Source organism: Neoarius graeffei, chromosome 3, assembly GCF_027579695.1.
Source record: "Neoarius graeffei isolate fNeoGra1 chromosome 3, fNeoGra1.pri, whole genome shotgun sequence".
NCBI classification, from domain to species: Eukaryota; Metazoa; Chordata; class Actinopteri; order Siluriformes; family Ariidae; genus Neoarius; species Neoarius graeffei.
Genome location: NC_083571.1, coordinates 52,164,097 through 52,181,484, shown reverse-complemented (window position 1 = coordinate 52,181,484; position 17,388 = coordinate 52,164,097). Strand labels below are relative to the sequence as shown.

Here is a 17,388-nt window from a genome sequence, read left to right as displayed (position 1 = left end):
TCAATTTAGAGTCACCAGTTAACCTAACCTGCATGTCTTTGGACTGTGGGGGAAACCAGAGCACCCGGAGGAAACCCACGCGGACACGGGGAGAACATGCAAACTCCGCACAGAAAGGCTCTCGCCAGTCACAGGGCTCGAACCCAGGACCTTCTTGCTGTGAGGTGACAGCGCTAACCACTACACCACCATGCCGCCCCGTGTTAAATCTTAATACCAAAAATGTGCAATAGAAATGTAGCCCTTTCCTTTCATCAGTACTCCATGTGCAAGATATTTTAACTAAAAAATTTGAGTGGTTTGTTCACAAGATGTGCTTTGAAAAGACAGTATGTTCTTAGTTTATCTACTTTTAGTTTCTTCTTCAGATATTATGCAGACATATCATTGATTCGCCTTCCAGTTGTACAGCCAACAGTGGTACCTTTGCAATTTCTTTTGCTGCTTGCAGGCCGAGCATTTTGTCTACGATGGCTGTGCATGCTGGCAGTATGACCGTCTCAGCAATCGTGTGTGGCTTCTTAGACTTAGCTACTATCTCGGCCACTATTGAGGTATTTCACCTGACATCACAGGGTCACGTGACGCCCCGGTGTCCGCCATTTTGGACGGCAAGCTAGCTAATGTCAACAACAGTAGCTGGTATGTTACTGTAGCAATGTTTACGTTCAGTCATTTGGATGACTGTTAAAACCTTTCAGTCTCAAGTTTTTCCTTTACTGGATTTACTAGTTTACTGAGCTAGCGTGTGCTAGCTCCCGGCCGGCAGGCTGAACAGAAATCAACTCCTCTCTGTTTTTGGAGCAATTTCACGAAACTTGACAGGATTCTTTGGTATATGTCGGTAGTATACATATTGCAATTTTGTTCAATTCGGTCGCATTTTACCAGAGTTATGGCATAGTTGCCAGCGGGGGATATTGCGCTCTTAGAGTACTCTTGTTCATCATTCAGGGTGTTCCAAATAGCTTGATAATCACACATTTGATTCAATATGATCTGTAACCGTCCACACACGGTTAGATGTTGCCTATGTCAGTAATGGTTGTCAACTGGCTTATTTCCTGTGATTTCTCCCCCCCCCCCTTTTTAATTGGCTTACTGCCTCTTAGCTGAAACTGTCATCAGTTGTGATCAAATCACTGCTTGCTTCCATGCTGTACAGTAGGTCTGTGAATCAGAAGCAGGTTTGTTGGTGTGTCCGATTCAACAAAACGGTGGTTGTCGTGAAGTAAAGTGATTCAGCAGTAAGCTTTTATTGTGACTTGTATGTGTGTAGGCATGGTGTTGAGCGTGAGTCTGGGATTTGCGGACATGATGAACAGCGAGGGAAAGAAGGAGGAACAGAAGAAGTATGCCCTGTTCATTGGAGACACGGTTTTGATCAACGAGGTAAGCTGCATTGACCTCTCCAGATGAAGTTTATGGCTGCCATCTTTCATGTAATTGAAGGGGAAATGAAGTCTAGCTAACTGAACATGCGTTTGTAAATACAAAATGTATCACATGGTTGGGTGCAAATGGCATCTTTCTGATATCTTGTAGGAGGATCCAGCCATCATTCTAACGCCTGTCAAAAAGAAGATCAAGAATGTTGGAATTTTCCTCAAGGTACGTTATTTTATAAAAATGTTCCGTGTACGGAGGCAACTTGAAGTTGTGTGTGTATTCAGGGTGGCCGCGGGTCCTTAAAAAGTCTTAAGTTTAATTTTCCTAAAATAAGGCCATAAAGTCTTAAGTTGTCTTAAATTTCAAACCCCGTGGTCTTAAATTTTCAATCTTAAATTTATGGAGATTTTACTCAGTCATATCGTTAAAATGTGGTACACTTTGGATGGGGAAAAAGTTTAATCGTTTTTGATGCTCACAATTATACCACACAGGCTCCGAATCCACCGGTTGCTAGACACACGCGTGCTTGACAACCACTCCGTGCCTGATCTGTTGATGGAGGGTAGTCCGAGCCACAATGGGTACATGTAAATTTAATGATAACTGGCTGCAAGATGCAAAATACTCGTGGTGGCTGAAAGCTGTACCCCAAGATGCCAGCGAGGCATACTGTGTAGCATGCTGTAAGACTTTTAAGTTGGGCACAATGGGGATAAGAGCGGTGGACTCTCATATGAAGAGCGCCAAGCACGTTGCTTTTGCTAAAGGCCGCGAGCATCAGCCTCAAATATCTGACTTCAGCGCTGCCACCACTAACGGTCATGGAGAAGAGGACAGATCTGCGAGATGTAAGAGAATATTGTGTGTGTGTGTGTGTGTGTGTGAGAGAGAGAATATGTTCTATTGTGTGCATGTGAGAGAATAGTATTGTTTGTGTGTGGGTATCGTTCCAAGTGTTTTAAGAAGTGCAAGTGAGCATACCTTTCAAGTGAGTGAGCCGAAGTTTCAGGTGTATGTGCATTCACATTGTTTAACTGTTGTTTTCTGCATTGTTGTTTGACCAAAAATGGAATTGAACAATTCTGCTTACAATCTGACTCCCCAAGCAAGGAAAATAATAGTTAAAGAAAACTGTTGCATTGGATTCTGTGAGACTTCATTCACATTTTCACATTGTTGCATTGGATTCAAACGTTGTGACTGCATTCTGATTGTCACATAGTTACAAGTTTATCATTATATTGTGTTCTGAGTGTGTGAATGCCTGTCAAGGAAAAGAAATGAAGTACTTCTACTAGAATAGTAGCCTGGCAAGCCAGACTAAATGTGAATATTTAGTCTGGCCTCGCTCGTAGACATTTCCGAAGGGTGTGGGAGGAACAACCCGCTGTCTTTCAAACTGTCTCTGTGCGTATAGGCCAACGCTCTGACCAATCAGCGCAACTGTGACGTAGTCAGAGCGACAGAAAGCAGTGGGGGAGGCCTTGAAATAAATATTTTTTCAAAATGCGTATTAATTAACAGGTTCTAGATATTAAGAAGTCTGGAGATAATGACCAAGTTTGGAGTCTGTACCACATACTTAACATACACTTTTTTTTTTCCAAGTGTTTTTCAAGGGTTTGCTTAAACTGTTTGAGAGTTTTTATTTTTATTTAGTGGTGTTTGGTGAAATAATTTCCCTTAAATTTAAAATAACGGGAAAATAAGAAACAATCAAAAAGTAATGTTTCAAAGCTGTTTATTAATTCTTCGTACTGCACAAACTAGCCCCATCCTTTTGGCTACCAGTGGAGCCAGCTGGTAGATCAGACTTTTGCCATAGCCGGTCGTCAAAACAGCGAAAACGTCCTTCTTGAAAAGGAATGAGCGGAGAGCCTCTTCCTGCTCATGTTTCAATGAAAACTCCAAGTCTAATTCTTCTAAAACTGATTCCAAAGCGGAGTCAAACGCGCACTGTTCACTAGCTGTAGCCATCTTTCCTGTTGTGCTTTCTCCAGCGTCGCGCAGCCTTGTCACTCCTGCAAAAGCCCGCCCAAAGAATCCAAACAAAAACCTTGCGTTGTGATTGGCGGGCACGATTTGATGCCCGGGGTGTTTTGTTGATATGGGGCGAGGCTAGACCCACTTGTAGGCAAAAAATATTTTTGGCCGTTAGGCGGGTGGGTCTAGTTTATTAGGCTACTAGAATAGTGTTTTCTGGTGAACGTTTACAAGAACAGTAAGTTACATTAAATTGTATAGTTTTTTTTTTTTCAAAAGAGTATGTTTTTTGCGTGACTTTTAGGCCCAATCCCAATTCTAATTTCTACCCCTACCCCTTCCCCTCCGCCTTCCCCTTGGCCCTTCCCCTTGAAACTGAGCTACAAGGGATAGGGCTTGAAATTCAACCCTTACGTATTGGGATAGCCCTTCAACGATCGCATACGTCATCGCGTACCTCCGTCAGCGTTTACGTTAGCAAAACGCGACCAAATGCGTCATTGGCTGCGACCAGCCGCTACAGTCAGAGCCAGAACCAGAAATCTCTGCTGGCAGGGTGTGATTTGTTAACTAACACCACTGAATGGGATATCTTTGGCGCTTCGTGCACCACATCCAACAGAATGAGGTGTCAGAACACTCATGTAAACAATAAAAGCGAGAATAACAGAACAAAACGTACGCAGTAAAGCAACCGAAAACAATACTCACTCCCAAAGCTTTTTAGCAGCAGCTTGGATTTCAGAAATCGCTGCTCATTCTCAGCTCGAAAGCGAATCAAGCAGCGTGTTTCCTCTGGATAACAACTTAAAACACGTAAATAATGGAGAAAATACATTTATGACAATCTTTCGCCGCGGGAACCGCCATCTTCCTGAAATCCGCATGAAATCTCGCTGAAATCCGCATGGCATTGTGGGAAATCACTCAAACCCCTTCGTTCGGAGTCAGCTCCAGGAAAATCTCCGTTTGGAGGGGTACAGAAGCCCTACCCCTTCCCCTACCCCTCCGCGTTAACTGGGATTGGGATACCCCTACCCCTTCACGTGAACGCGCAAAATGGAGGGGAAGGGCCAAGGGGTTGGTCCAAGGGGTGAAATGGGATTCGGCCTTAGATTTGGTCTTAATTTTTTTTTGGAACATGGTATGAAAAAGTCTTAAATTTAACTTGAACAAACCTGTAGACACCCTGGTATTATATACCATCCATATTCTCTCTCTTCATGTAGAATGATGATGAGGAAGATGAAGAGGAAGAAGAAAATAATGCTGAGGAACTACTGGGTAAAGGAGCACGTGCTGCCCTGTTGGCTGACAGGACCAGGGTGAGCGCCTTTTTGTGTTTTGCTGTTTCTTATTCACGAAGCTGTGTATAATACTCAAGTCGATAAAAGAACGAACACTTTATTTAAATTGGTTAGAATGAGATGACGGCAGAAGAGAAGCGGCGAGCCCATCAAAGGGAATTGGCTAATCAGATGAACGAAGAGGCCAAGAGGCGTCTAACAGAACAGAAGGGCGAACAGCAGGTTCAAAAGTAAGAGAACGCACGTTTACTTTGCTCAACAATATGAACAGCAAAGCCGAAAGTGCTTTTGAATTGAATCTCTGTTCACTTACCCAGCTTACTAACACTGAATATAGATTGTCTTCATGGGTTCCATAGCAGTGTTTAACACCCTCGCTTTTCAATATTCTTAGGGCCAGAAAGTCGAACGTGTCTTACAAGAACGTTTCCCAGATGCCTCGCGAGAAGGATATTCGGGACATGAAGCTTTATATCGACAAGAAGTACGAGACCGTCATCATGCCGGTGTTTGGCATAGCAACACCCTTCCACATCGCCACCATTAAGGTATCCTGTACAGCACGTCTGTTCTGAGGAGCAGCAGTAGTATTGTGTAATCTCATGATGATCTGCACAGACTGGGCTATATCGAAAGTCCCATTCTCTTAAAGCAATATAGCACTGTAGAGTGAATCGCGGGTGGGTGGAGCACAGAGGACGGCAGGACAGAGATCAGGTTTGTTAACCGGCTTTATTGCCACACTTTTCAGAGTTGCAACACTGTTTTCAATAGCGCGAGAGACACACACACACACAGCGTCTCGTCCGGTTCTCCCTCTGCTCTCGCTCTCCCTCCTTAAATAGGGCGGTTTACTGGGGAGAACACACAAAACACAGGTTAATGACACTCAGGTGAAGCGATTCTGCCACTTACCTTCTCCAACTCCGCCCTCCTGTCACAGACCGGTGCTTGACCACGCCCCCGCTGCCACATACCCCCACCGCCCGACTCAGGCCGGGCGCCCGTCCGGCCCGCAGCCGACTCCCCCCCCCTTGACGGGAGAGGAAGTCCGCCACGACCATCTGCGCCCCCGGCCTGTGGACCACCTTGAAGTTGAAAAGTTGGAGCGCCAGATACCAACGGGTGATCCGCGCGTTGGCATCCTTCATGCGGTGGAGCCACTGGAGGGGCGCGTGGTCCGAACAGAGGGTGAAAGAGCGCCCCAGCAGGTAGTAACGGAGGGCGAGGACCGCCCACTTGATGGCCAGGCACTCCTTCTCGATAGTGCTGTAGCGCCCCTCACGCACTGACAGCTTCCGGCTGATGTACAACACTGGGCGGTCCTCTCCCCCCACCTGCTGGGACAAAACGGCCCCCAGCCCTCTGTCCGACGCATCCGTCTGCAACAAAAAGGGGAGAGAGAAGTCAGGGGAGTGCAAAAGTGGCCCCCCACACAGTGCAGCCTTTACCTCAGAGAAAGCCCGCTGGCACTGCTCCGTCCACTGGACCGGGTCTGGCGCCCCCTTTTTAGTGAGGTCAGTCAGCGGGCTGGTGACGTCCGAATAATTAGGTATGAACCTACGATAATAGCCAGCCAGCCCCAGGAACTGTCTCACCCCCTTTTTGGTCTTGGGTCTCGGGCAGGCCGCAATCGCTGCTGTCTTATTAATTTGGGGACGCACCTGCCCGTTACCCAAGTGGAAGCCCAGATACCATACTTCCACCCGCCCAATCGCACACTTCTTCGGGTTGGCAGTGAGCCCCGCCCGCCTCAGCGACCTAAGGACGGCCCTCAGGTGTTGCAGGTGCCGCTGCCAGTCATTACTATAAATGATTATGTCGTCTAAATAAGCGGCCGCATAGGTGGCGTGGGGCCGGAGGATCCGGTCCATCAGCCGCTGAAACGTAGCGGGCGCCCCAAACAGCCCAAACGGAAGTGTGACGAACTGGTGTAAGCCGAACGGTGTGGAAAAGGCCGTTTTTTCCCGGGATAATGGAGTCAAGGGGATCTGCCAATATCCCTTCGTCAAATCCAGTGTCGAGTAAAAGCGAGCCGTGCCTAGTCGATCAAGCAGCTCATCAATACGAGGCATTGGGTACGCGTCGAATTTAGACACCGCATTGACTTTTCTATAGTCCACGCAGAACCGGACCGAGCCGTCGGCCTTGGGAACCAAGACCACCGGGCTGCTCCAGTCACTGTGGGACTCCTCGACGATGCCCATTTCGAGCGTGGCCTGAAGTTCTTCCCGAACCACCTTTTTTTTGTGTTCGGGTAATCTATAAGGTCGGCTACGCACTACCACCCCCGGGGGCGTCTCTATGTGGTGTTCTATGAGGTTGGTGCGTCCGGGCCGGGGCGAGAACACATCCGAAAACTCGGCCTGCAACTGGGCGACCTCCGTGAGTTGGGTCGGGGAGAGGTGGTCTCCACAGGGGACCGGAGAGGTGCGAGATGCCAATGACCCTTTTTGGATCTCCGGCCCCAGCTCCGCCTTCTCCGGAACTACCGACACCAACGCCACGGGGACCTCCTCATTCCAGAGCTTCAGCAGATTGAGGTGGTAGATCTGTAGCGCCCCCTCCCTGTCCGTTCGCCTAACCTCATAGTCGACATCCCCGACTCGCCGTGTGACCTCGAAGGGCCCTTGCCACTTGGCGATTAATTTGGAGCTCGACGTGGGCAACAGGACGAGTACCTTATCTCCCGGAGTGAACTCTCTAAGGCGCGTGCCCTTGTTGTACAGGCGGGTTTGCCGTTCCTGGGCCTGCCGCAAATTCTCCTGAGTTAAGTGGGTGAGCGTGTGGAGTTTTGCACGCAGATCCATAACGTATTGAATTTCATTTTTGCTCTGCGAAGGTCCCTCCTCCCAATTTTCCCGCAGTACATCTAAGATGCCGCGCGGCTTACGCCCATACAGTAATTCAAATGGGGAGAACCCCGTGGAGGCTTGGGGGACCTCTCGCACTGCAAACAACAAGGGTTCGAGCCACTTATCCCAGTTACGTGCGTCCTCACTTACGAATTTTTTGATAATATTCTTGAGGGTGCGGTTGAACCGTTCGACTAAACCGTCCGTTTGTGGGTGATACACGCTGGTGCGGATCGGCTTAATACCCAGTAGCCCATACAGTTCGGCCAGTGTTCGTGACATAAACGAGGTGCCTTGATCAGTCAGAATCTCTTTCGGGATTCCGACCCGGGAGATGACGTGGAAGAGAGCCTCTGCAATACTACGTGCGGAGATATTGCGAAGAGGCACCGCTTCCGGGTATCGCGTTGCATAGTCCACCAGAACCAATATAAAGCGGTACCCTCGTGTTGACCGATCTAATGGCCCGACGAGATCCATCCCAATTCGTTCAAACGGGGTCTCGATTAATGGTAGGGGGCGCAAGGGCGCTTTTGGAATGGCCGCTGGGTTTACTAACTGACATTCGCGGCACGCCGTACACCACTTACGGACGTCGCCGCGAATCCCCGGCCAATAGAATCGGGCCATTATCCGGGCGAGTGTTTTATCCTGCCCGAGGTGTCCCGCCATGGGATTAAAGTGAGCCGCCTGGAATACCAATTCCCGACGGCTCTTTGGAATTAACAACTGGGTGACACGCTCCTTCGTCTGAGTGTCCTGCGTCACTCGGTATAACCTATCTTTTAAAATGGAAAAATAGGGGAAGGTCGGGGTGGCATTCGGCTGGAGCGTTTGACCATCGATTACTCTCACTTGGTCAAACGCGTGTCGCAGAGTTTCGTCTCGCGATTGTTCCAGTGGGAAATCCGCGAGGGATTCCCCAATAGAAAGAGGAGGAGCCGGGGGCCCCTCACTCTGTCGCGGAGATGACGTAGACGGCCCTGCGACCGCAGCTCCAGCCAAAACGACACCGGGACCCCCCCCGGCTAACCGGCAGGACCCACTCTTTACTAGGTGTGCCATCAACCCCCGGAATCCCGGCCAATCAGTCCCCAAGATTAAAGAGTGGGTAAGGCGAGGATTAACCGCCGCCTTCACTATAGATTTGTCCCCTCTGAAATGTATGTGGACCGACACCAACGGGTAGCAGTGAACATCCCCGTGCACACACAACACCTTCACCCCTTGTGCTCCCCCCAATGCCTCGTCTTGCACCAGGCTTTGGCGGATCGAGGTCTGGTTGCAACCCGAATCCACCAACGCCTGATAGGTCGCCCCTTGTACACTTACCGGTATGCGATATGCTCCGGCCTGATCGAGGGCAGCCTCTGGCGCGTCGGGGATCCGCACCACCGCCCCCACCTCCATCGCGGCACACTGTTGCTGCAGGTGGCCCGGTTCCCCGCAGCGCCAGCAAACCGGCCCGGGCCTCCCCTCTGCAGCTGTGGACTGGGGGTCACTCACCTGAGGGGGGGGAGAGACAGACATAGAAGGGAGAAACGGGAGGGCACCACGGGTGCGGCGGGCCGGCTGGGGTGGGGCCGGCCCCCGCCTCCGTGGTGGGGGAATGGGGCGAGGACGGGACACGGGAGGAGGGGGAAGAGAGAGAGAGAGAGAAGAGGAGAGAGAAGAAGACATCCGTTGTCCTGCCGCCGGGACAGCCGCCAGATGATCCTCCGCCAGTCCTACGGCCTGATCCAGCGACGCCGGGCGGTGGCACTGGACCCACTCCGCGGTTCCGGCGGGTAGGCGGGCGATGAACTGCTCCAGCGCCACCTGGTTGATGATCCCCTCGGCGTCGCGATCTTCGGCCCTCAGCCACCGCCAGCAGGCGTCCCGGAGCTGCTGGCCGAACGCAAACGGGCTGCCGACTTCCTCCATTCGCAGCGCGCGGAAGCGCTGGCGCTGCTGCTCCGGCGTCCGCCCCACGCGCTGGAGGACAGCCCGGCGAAGGTCGGCGTAGGCCAGCCGGTGGTCGGCGGGGAGCTGTAGTGCGGCTAACTGCGCCTCTCCCGTCAGGAGGGGGAGGAGGCGCGCCGCGCGCTGTTCCATCGGCCACCCCGAGGCTTCGGCGACCTGTTCGAATAATGCGATGAACGCCTCGGGGTCGTCCTGCGGGCCCATCTTAGTCAAGGTGATGGGAGATGGGCCCGCGGCCGGGGCGCTGGTGGACCCCGCCGACGCGAGGAGGCGCCGGAACGCCTCGCGGTCTTCCTGTTGAGCCAGTACCAGGGCTTCGAAGCGGCGCTCCTGCTCCTTCCGGAGTGTGACGAGCGCCTGGTGCTGGCTCTGCTGGGCCGTGGCGAGGGCGTGGACCAAGTCCGCGAACGGGGAGGATTCCATGGGGCTGCAGGACAGGTGCTCCACGGTCCCGGGTTTCGGCACCACTGTAGAGTGAATCGCGGGTGGGTGGAGCACAGAGGACGGCAGGACAGAGATCAGGTTTGTTAACCGGCTTTATTGCCACACTTTTCAGAGTTGCAACACTGTTTTCACTAGCGCGAGAGACACACACACACACAGCGTCTCGTCCGGTTCTCCCTCTGCTCTCGCTCTCCCTCCTTAAATAGGGCGGTTTACTGGGGAGAACACACAAAACACAGGTTAATGACACTCAGGTGAAGCGATTCTGCCACTTACCTTCCCCAACTCCGCCCTCCTGTCACAGACCGGTGCTTGACCACGCCCCCGCTGCCACAAGCACCACTAGGAGTTTTTGTCCACCCTACGTTTGAAAACAAGAACGAGTTTGTTCTTGATGAAAAAAGAAGCTCTAATATTATTAACTAACTTGATTTGTCCATGGTGGCAAAAGCAACTACGTTTTTGTACTACATGATGCCGTGAAGATGAGCATCAGAAGTGTTTGGATTAACATTGTTGTTCTGTCTGTTTTTGACTTCAGATGTTTTATTCATTCCAAAATAATTGTTGATGACTTCAAGGATATTATCAGCGTCGTAATATTCTCTGAAGATGAGTGGTCATCTTTGTTTGCGTAGCTAAACGCAGTCCTGTGACATCAGGGCTGCGTTAAAATTTAAATTACCGTATTTTTGGGACTATAAGGTGCACTTAAAATCCTTAAATTTTCTCAAAAATTAACAGCGCACCTTATAATCCAGCACGCCTTATGTATGATTACTTGTTGTGCTTACTGACCGAATTTATGGGGTACAATGCGCTCAAAAATTTGTCGAAATGTGCAAGTACGACTTTGGTAAGCAATGAAGCTGCTCCGCTCAATGGATATTCGGAGCATTACGGTACGCTGTGCCACTACCTGATCAGCCCTGTAACAGGACCCCTGAGCAGTCTACAAGACTGCCTGACTGTAATGTCTAAACTAGAAGTGCATTCATGTAAGGCAGCCCAGGCCCGGAGTACACGCTAGCAACAATAAACTGATCAGAGAACAGTATTTAGTACGCTTACCCCCGCCACTTTTTATATGTAATACGTACTGTGCTTCAACATTATATTACAGTACATTTGTGTGTACGTAAAAGGACCCCCAAAATGGCACCTGTTAAGAGGCATGCTTACGAAGCGGGTTTCAAACTCCAAGCTATCAGCTACGCAGCAGAACATGGGAATAGAGCAGCCGCGAAAGAATTCAACATCAATGAATCAATGGTACGGAAGTGGAGGAAGCAAGAAGATGAATTGCGCCAAGTAAAGAAGACCAAACAGAGCTTCCGCGGGAACAAAGCGAGATGGCCACAGTTAGAGGACAAAATTGAACAGTGGGTTATTGAACAGAGACCAGCAGGAAGAAGCGTCTCTACAGTCTACCATCTACCGGTATTTGTTGTTACAACTGAGTGGAATAAAGTTTGATTTACCGGACTGTGTTGTTTTGCTTAATGCGCCTTACAATCCGGTGCACCTTATGTGTGAACATAGACACGTTAATTCAGTGCGCCATATACAGGGATCCCAGACGTCCGCTATTTAGCGGAATTCCGCTATTTTTCTAGCCAAAGTGGTGGTGTGTTGTGTGTTTTTTTTTTTAAATCTCTTGTATATCCGTTAAAAATATGTTTGTTTAAGTAAAATGACCAGCAGAATACGTTCTGATTTGGTTTGCTTGTTTAGCGATGTTTTTGTCAGCTTCGTTTGTTCTCGCTGACATTCGGGAACACTCGGAAGTTAAATTGATGTAAATACCGCGAGACTATGCGATAGAACGAGAAAACAATATGGCTGCGCCCATTTGCTAGAAAATGTGTTTGAACTCCATTCGTGCTTTTGTTTCTAATGCGTTGAACTTAATTCAATATGCAGGGCTGTGAAATTTCCACAGATTCTGTCGCGAAAAATATCATCTCCACAAAACGTCTATTTTTGCATTAAAATCATTGGGGGGGGGGGGGGGGGGTCTAGTCGGTTTTAATCGCCTTGCACGAGACCGGCGGCTCAATACAGCCGGACTCGTGGAGTTTTATGCCAGCTGAGCGTGGAACACGTCTTGACTGTGACTCAGGAGCAGTGTTGCCAGATTGGGCAGTTTCAAGTGCATTTTGGTGGGTTTTGAACATATTTTGGGCTGGAAAACGTCAGCAGTATCTGGCAACACTGCTCAGGAGTGCATGACAGAGCTAAAAATAGCTATTGCGTGACCTGGCACCGCGTACGTGAATTTTGTACTTACAGGGTGCAAGATCAGACATAGTTAAGATGCCATCAAAAAGGAAAGCTAAGGAGGTGTTTGAGAGAGATGCAAAGAGGGCTAGAAAAGAACACACAGACAGACTGAAGGAAAAGATGAAAAAGAACAAGTTTGCAAAACTGAAAGAGATGGTGTTAAAGAAAAGAAAATGAAAAGACTTTCATTAGATGCTGTTTGACAGACTATGAACATTTTTGTAAATAGCTTTAATAGAGGAATGCAAATACTATAGAACTAATAACTAATAGCCTTACTGAAAGATGAATTGAAAGAAATAGCTGGGAGTGACGCAAAGAGGAATAGAAGGAGCCAGAAGTAAAAGAAAAGATGTAAATAATATATTAGATAAGAAACATTAGTTTTTTTTTAAACTTTTGCTCTGTAGACAAGAGACATTGTGACAGATTCTTGGAAAAAGCCAGGACATAATACAAGAATTAAGTGTAATTTGGAAGACAACAGGTATCTCTCACTTAAATATTGAGCATGATTTTTCACAGTCATTTTGAAAGGCCTATCAAAGTTTTCTTTTAACATTTCTTTAAATTGTTATTTACACATTTTTTTTACTTTTATTTTGATTAAGAGATAAAATACATGGGCACTTATTAGATATTTCAAGGTATTTTACATGGATCTTTCATTTTAAAAGAGAAAACTGTTGATAGGTATTTTATATGGCAAAATGAAGACCAAGACTAGTCAAATATTTACTTGTTGAGATAAATTTTTTACTTGCAGGCAATGCTCAGAATACACCATATAACACCTAAAATGGCTTGGTGTTACACCCCCGGCTTATGCTGGGGGGGCTATGCCCCCCCCTTTTCCTCGGATTTCTTATTTACAATTTCACAGCCCTGAATATGTTGTGGAAAAAAGATATCGTCCATAAAAGAGATAGCGTAACAGTGTCCGGGTTAGAAGAAGTATATTCTTCAAAGCTACATTTTCATCTAATTTTTATAATTTTTTTTTTTTGCCACTTATGTTTAGTTTAGTTATGGTTTATTTGATAGGGACAGATACAGATCATGCAGGCTGTGCAACAGCCTAACAGTAGGCATCATAGCATTTATAGCCATAGGCTAATTTCCAATGCCCGTCCCTAGAAGGGCTTTTAAAATAATATATAAAAAACTATTTATTTTAAAAAGCAGCCTATCCATTAATCCAGGCCATTCATTCAATCTAAAATACAGCCAATATACATAACTAACCATATGTCAATGTCCATCTGCATAGCCATTCATCCACTAAATATAAAATTAGTAAAATTAATAAAAATGGTCAGACATTACCTACCTTTCTTTACACCTGCTCTACATAATAAACATACTGTCACGAACACACACGCACACCCACTAATTCAAACACACACACACTCAAAATTAACATCCCCCAACCCACCAGCACACTTAAGATCACCACACACACACTTACACACACACACATAAAATCGACATCCCCCACCCTACTCACCCAACACGCACACACATGCATATTCACACATGGCTACATACCTGGTTGCTTTTTAGGAACTCCTTCATCTGACTCCTGAACCACCCATGATTATGAATGGCCTTGATTTCAGGGGGCAAACTATTCCATAAATGTAGTCCTTTAATTAGGAATGAGGATTGACCAAAGGATGTTTTACGGTGGGGTATCCTACAGTTCCCTGCTACAGCACCCCTGGTGGACCGCCCAACAACCTGCATTGGTTGGATAAGGTCACAGAGCACTTGAGGGGCTTGGCCATGCAGGCATTTATAGATCAAGTTAATATTTGACAAAGCAATATAATTATCAAAACTTAGCATGTTCAGGTCCAGCTGGACATCAGTGATGAGCTCTTATTGGCCTCTTACCTAGGGTCATTGTCATTGATTACAAAATATGGCATCAAATAGATACACATTATTGTTAAATTCTGTTGCTTTTCTATGTTAAATCTATGTAAAAAATGTGTTCTATAGAGGTTTTCGATGTGACGTCACAGGTGACGTGACGCCCCAGTGCCCGCCATTTTGAAGGTCAAGCTAATGCTCCCAGCCTGCCCGAGCTAGCGCGCTCGCTCCCAGCCTGCCCAAGCGCGCTAGCTCAGTAAACTAGTAAATACAGTAAAGGAAAAACTTGAGACTGAAAGGTTTTAACAGTCATCCAAATGACTGAACGTAAACATTGCTACAGTAACATACCAGCTACTGTTGTTGTTGTTGACATTAGCTAGTGCTAACAGCTAGCTGCTAGTACACTGCTACAACACAGACACCGACCCTAATAATACAGTTCTTGGTCATTGCCTGGTAACAGCAAATTTATAACGGGCCATGTCTCAACAGACTAAGGAGTTATTTCAATGACATTTAATAACATTTTGTTTATCCTGAGGACCGAAAGTAAATGAAAATGTGAACAAACCTTAGCTGTAATAAGATGGCGACCACCGGCTCCAGGGACGACCCGCTGATGTAGGCATGTTACCCAACCTGGTTTTTAACGACATAGGTATACAGATCATGTGGGCCAAAGACGAGGGCTTCGTGTACTTCCGCACGTCAGTGAACAATCCTGGTGGAAGCAGGTAAATGTCGTTCTCTAAGCCTGCTAACCTCAATTTTTGCAAATACCTCTCCCTCTGCTCGCCCTGTAAATGCCCTACGTCGCTGGATAGTGAAGGTGTTTTCTGCATCTCGCTCCTTTTTCTTTTATGTTTTTTCCCTGGTATTTCCCATACACCTGACTGCAGGTCAGGAAGATCACCCGCGCTGCAAAGCCAGAAAAAGATAGCCTGGTAACGTGTACGGATCACGTACACCAGCATCATTGATTTTCTGGTGATATCGCTTCTTACTCACGTCATCTAGGCCGGATAAAATACTCGACAATGAGACTTCGTCATGATCAACAGTGTATCGCTACCGGTAGTCGCCATATTTGTGACCGTCAAAATGGCGCCGGCTACTTGTTGACATGGCAACGGTCACATGGGTCGAAAACCTCTATAGCATCTTTGAAATGTTAAAATCTCAACAGCTTCAGGGGGCTTGCAGCCCCTTTGACCCCTGCTGATAGTTTCTTACATTCCTCTATTTTTTTCAATTACTGCTGGGATCCCTGCATATAATCCGGTGTGCCTTATCGCCTGAAAAATACGGTATGTGCCCAAATTGTCTTGTTTGTGTGTTTTAGAACATCAGTATGTCAGTCGAGGGAGACTACACCTACTTGAGAATAAACTTCTTCGTGCCTGGCAGCTCTCTGGGGAGGCACGAGGGCAACATCTTCCCCAACCCTGAGGCCACCTTTGTTAAAGAGATGTGAGTGCTCTTTTGTTACATTTTGTTTTATGTTTGCGCTAGTTGGGTTAAAGATCATGCAAAACAGACATCAGGATGCGGTGTTTTGTAAATTTATCTACTTGCATGTAATAACAGGTTGAGCCTATAGTTTTTGCTTGATGATTGCTGGGGGGCTGATGAGAGAGGAAGATGGAATGTCGTGTTATTGGGCTCACCCCCACCCCTCTGGAAGTTTAGAAGGCAAAAATGTATTCAATTCAAGAGAATGGTGGTTGTGTACAATTCATAATGTGCCCAGGGCTGTAAATGTAGCAGTTTCGTTTCATGGTGTCTTGGTTCGAGCGATGTGAAGTGGTGAAACTGATTTGGAAATTATAAACCTGCTTTTTCAGGGCTGTACCTTCATTGTCTTAAATTTTCTACTTGGGCAAAATAATATTTGACCAGTTTTTTTATTTGATAGTGATTGATGTTTTTGCCTTCTCTTAGCACGTACCGTGCCTCAAACCTGAAGTCTCCTGGTTACACGTCCGTGCCCTCCACCAACCTGCAAAATGCCTTCCGTATAATCAAGGAGGTGCAGAAACGCTACAAGACGCGTGAGGCTGAAGAAAAGGAGAAAGAAGGCATCGTCAAGCAGGACTCGCTAGTCATCAACTTGAACCGCAGTAACCCTAAGCTCAAAGACCTTTACATTCGGCCTAATATTGTGCAGAAGAGGATGCAGGGCTCATTAGAGGCACACACCAATGGTGAGAGCGAGGTTTTTTTTTTTTTTCTTTTCTTTAATTGTCCTTTTAATTTTTATACTTTTTTCAGGAATTTCTGCACCGTCACACATGAAACTAAAGCTGCAGAATAGTACAGTATATCAACAACATGACCACAGGCCAGCCTATAATGACTAGGGATGGGTGTCATGAAGATTTTAATGGTGGTACCACTCTTAGAATACTCCTCATCAATCTGGTACTCTTATTGGTACTTGTGTAATATCTGTATCGGATGGACTCTGACTAGATGTTTCGTCAGATCGCTCATGTTTCCGCCCTTGCATGCAGAAGACTTGACGCTGCGCATCGTCGACATCAACTCTAAGTATAACCACACTTGAATTTTCAGTTCTCTCTGCTGTCGTCACTGAGAGCAGGGTTACTGTTTGTGCTGCAGTATGAGAGTGAGAGCTGCCCCTGGCCCGCCCCTTGCGCACAGGCTCCGAGTGGGAGAGCTCTCTTAAGTAGGAATAATGAAAATGCATCGTAGACGAATGTCTTAATCAGAAATGGAGCTGTGAGATCAAATGTACAAGGTAACGTTTTGTATAGCAATAATAATCAGATGTATTTTCTTAATTTCTCCAAGATTGAAAGCAGATCTGATAATTCAGGTGCCATTGAATACTGGATTGTAATCAAGGGCTTAGCCAGAAATGAAAACGTGGGAGTCGTGAACAATCAGTGTGAATGTGCTTGGCGGGGTTTAATTAACTTTTTTTTTTTCTAAAACTGTAACAACACTGTTAAAATGAATTCTATAAAAAAAGTTTTTTTTTTAATAGAAATCTAGCTTACTAAGAACATCCGTCAGCATACATTTCAAAATAGCATCACTAAAAACATGAAATGAGCTTATACAGTGTGAACAAAAATCTGACTTAATTTTACCGTACATACAGTGCAGCAAAAAAGTATTTAGTCAGTCATCAATTGTGCAAGTTCTCCCACTTAAAAAGATGAGAGGCCTGTAATTTTCATCATAAGTACACTTCAACTATGAGAGACAGAATGAGAAAAAAAAATCCAGAAAATCACATTTGTCTGATTTTTAAAGAA

The 17,388-nt window shown here is 46.8% G+C and overlaps 1 protein-coding gene across 1 annotated transcript in view; it reads left to right on the top strand.

Moving 5' to 3' along the window:
• The first annotated feature begins 470 nt into the window (after positions 1-470).
• LOC132882571 (FACT complex subunit SPT16-like) overlaps positions 471-17,388 on the top strand; it is a 36,168-nt gene continuing 19,250 nt past the window's right edge. The window contains exons 1-8 of the mRNA XM_060915663.1: positions 471-489; positions 1,280-1,392; positions 1,546-1,611; positions 4,605-4,700; positions 4,797-4,912; positions 5,077-5,230; positions 15,447-15,574; positions 16,046-16,308. Of these exons, the coding sequence (XP_060771646.1) occupies positions 471-489; positions 1,280-1,392; positions 1,546-1,611; positions 4,605-4,700; positions 4,797-4,912; positions 5,077-5,230; positions 15,447-15,574; positions 16,046-16,308 (955 nt within the window). The remainder of the gene's footprint in view (positions 490-1,279; positions 1,393-1,545; positions 1,612-4,604; positions 4,701-4,796; positions 4,913-5,076; positions 5,231-15,446; positions 15,575-16,045; positions 16,309-17,388) is intronic.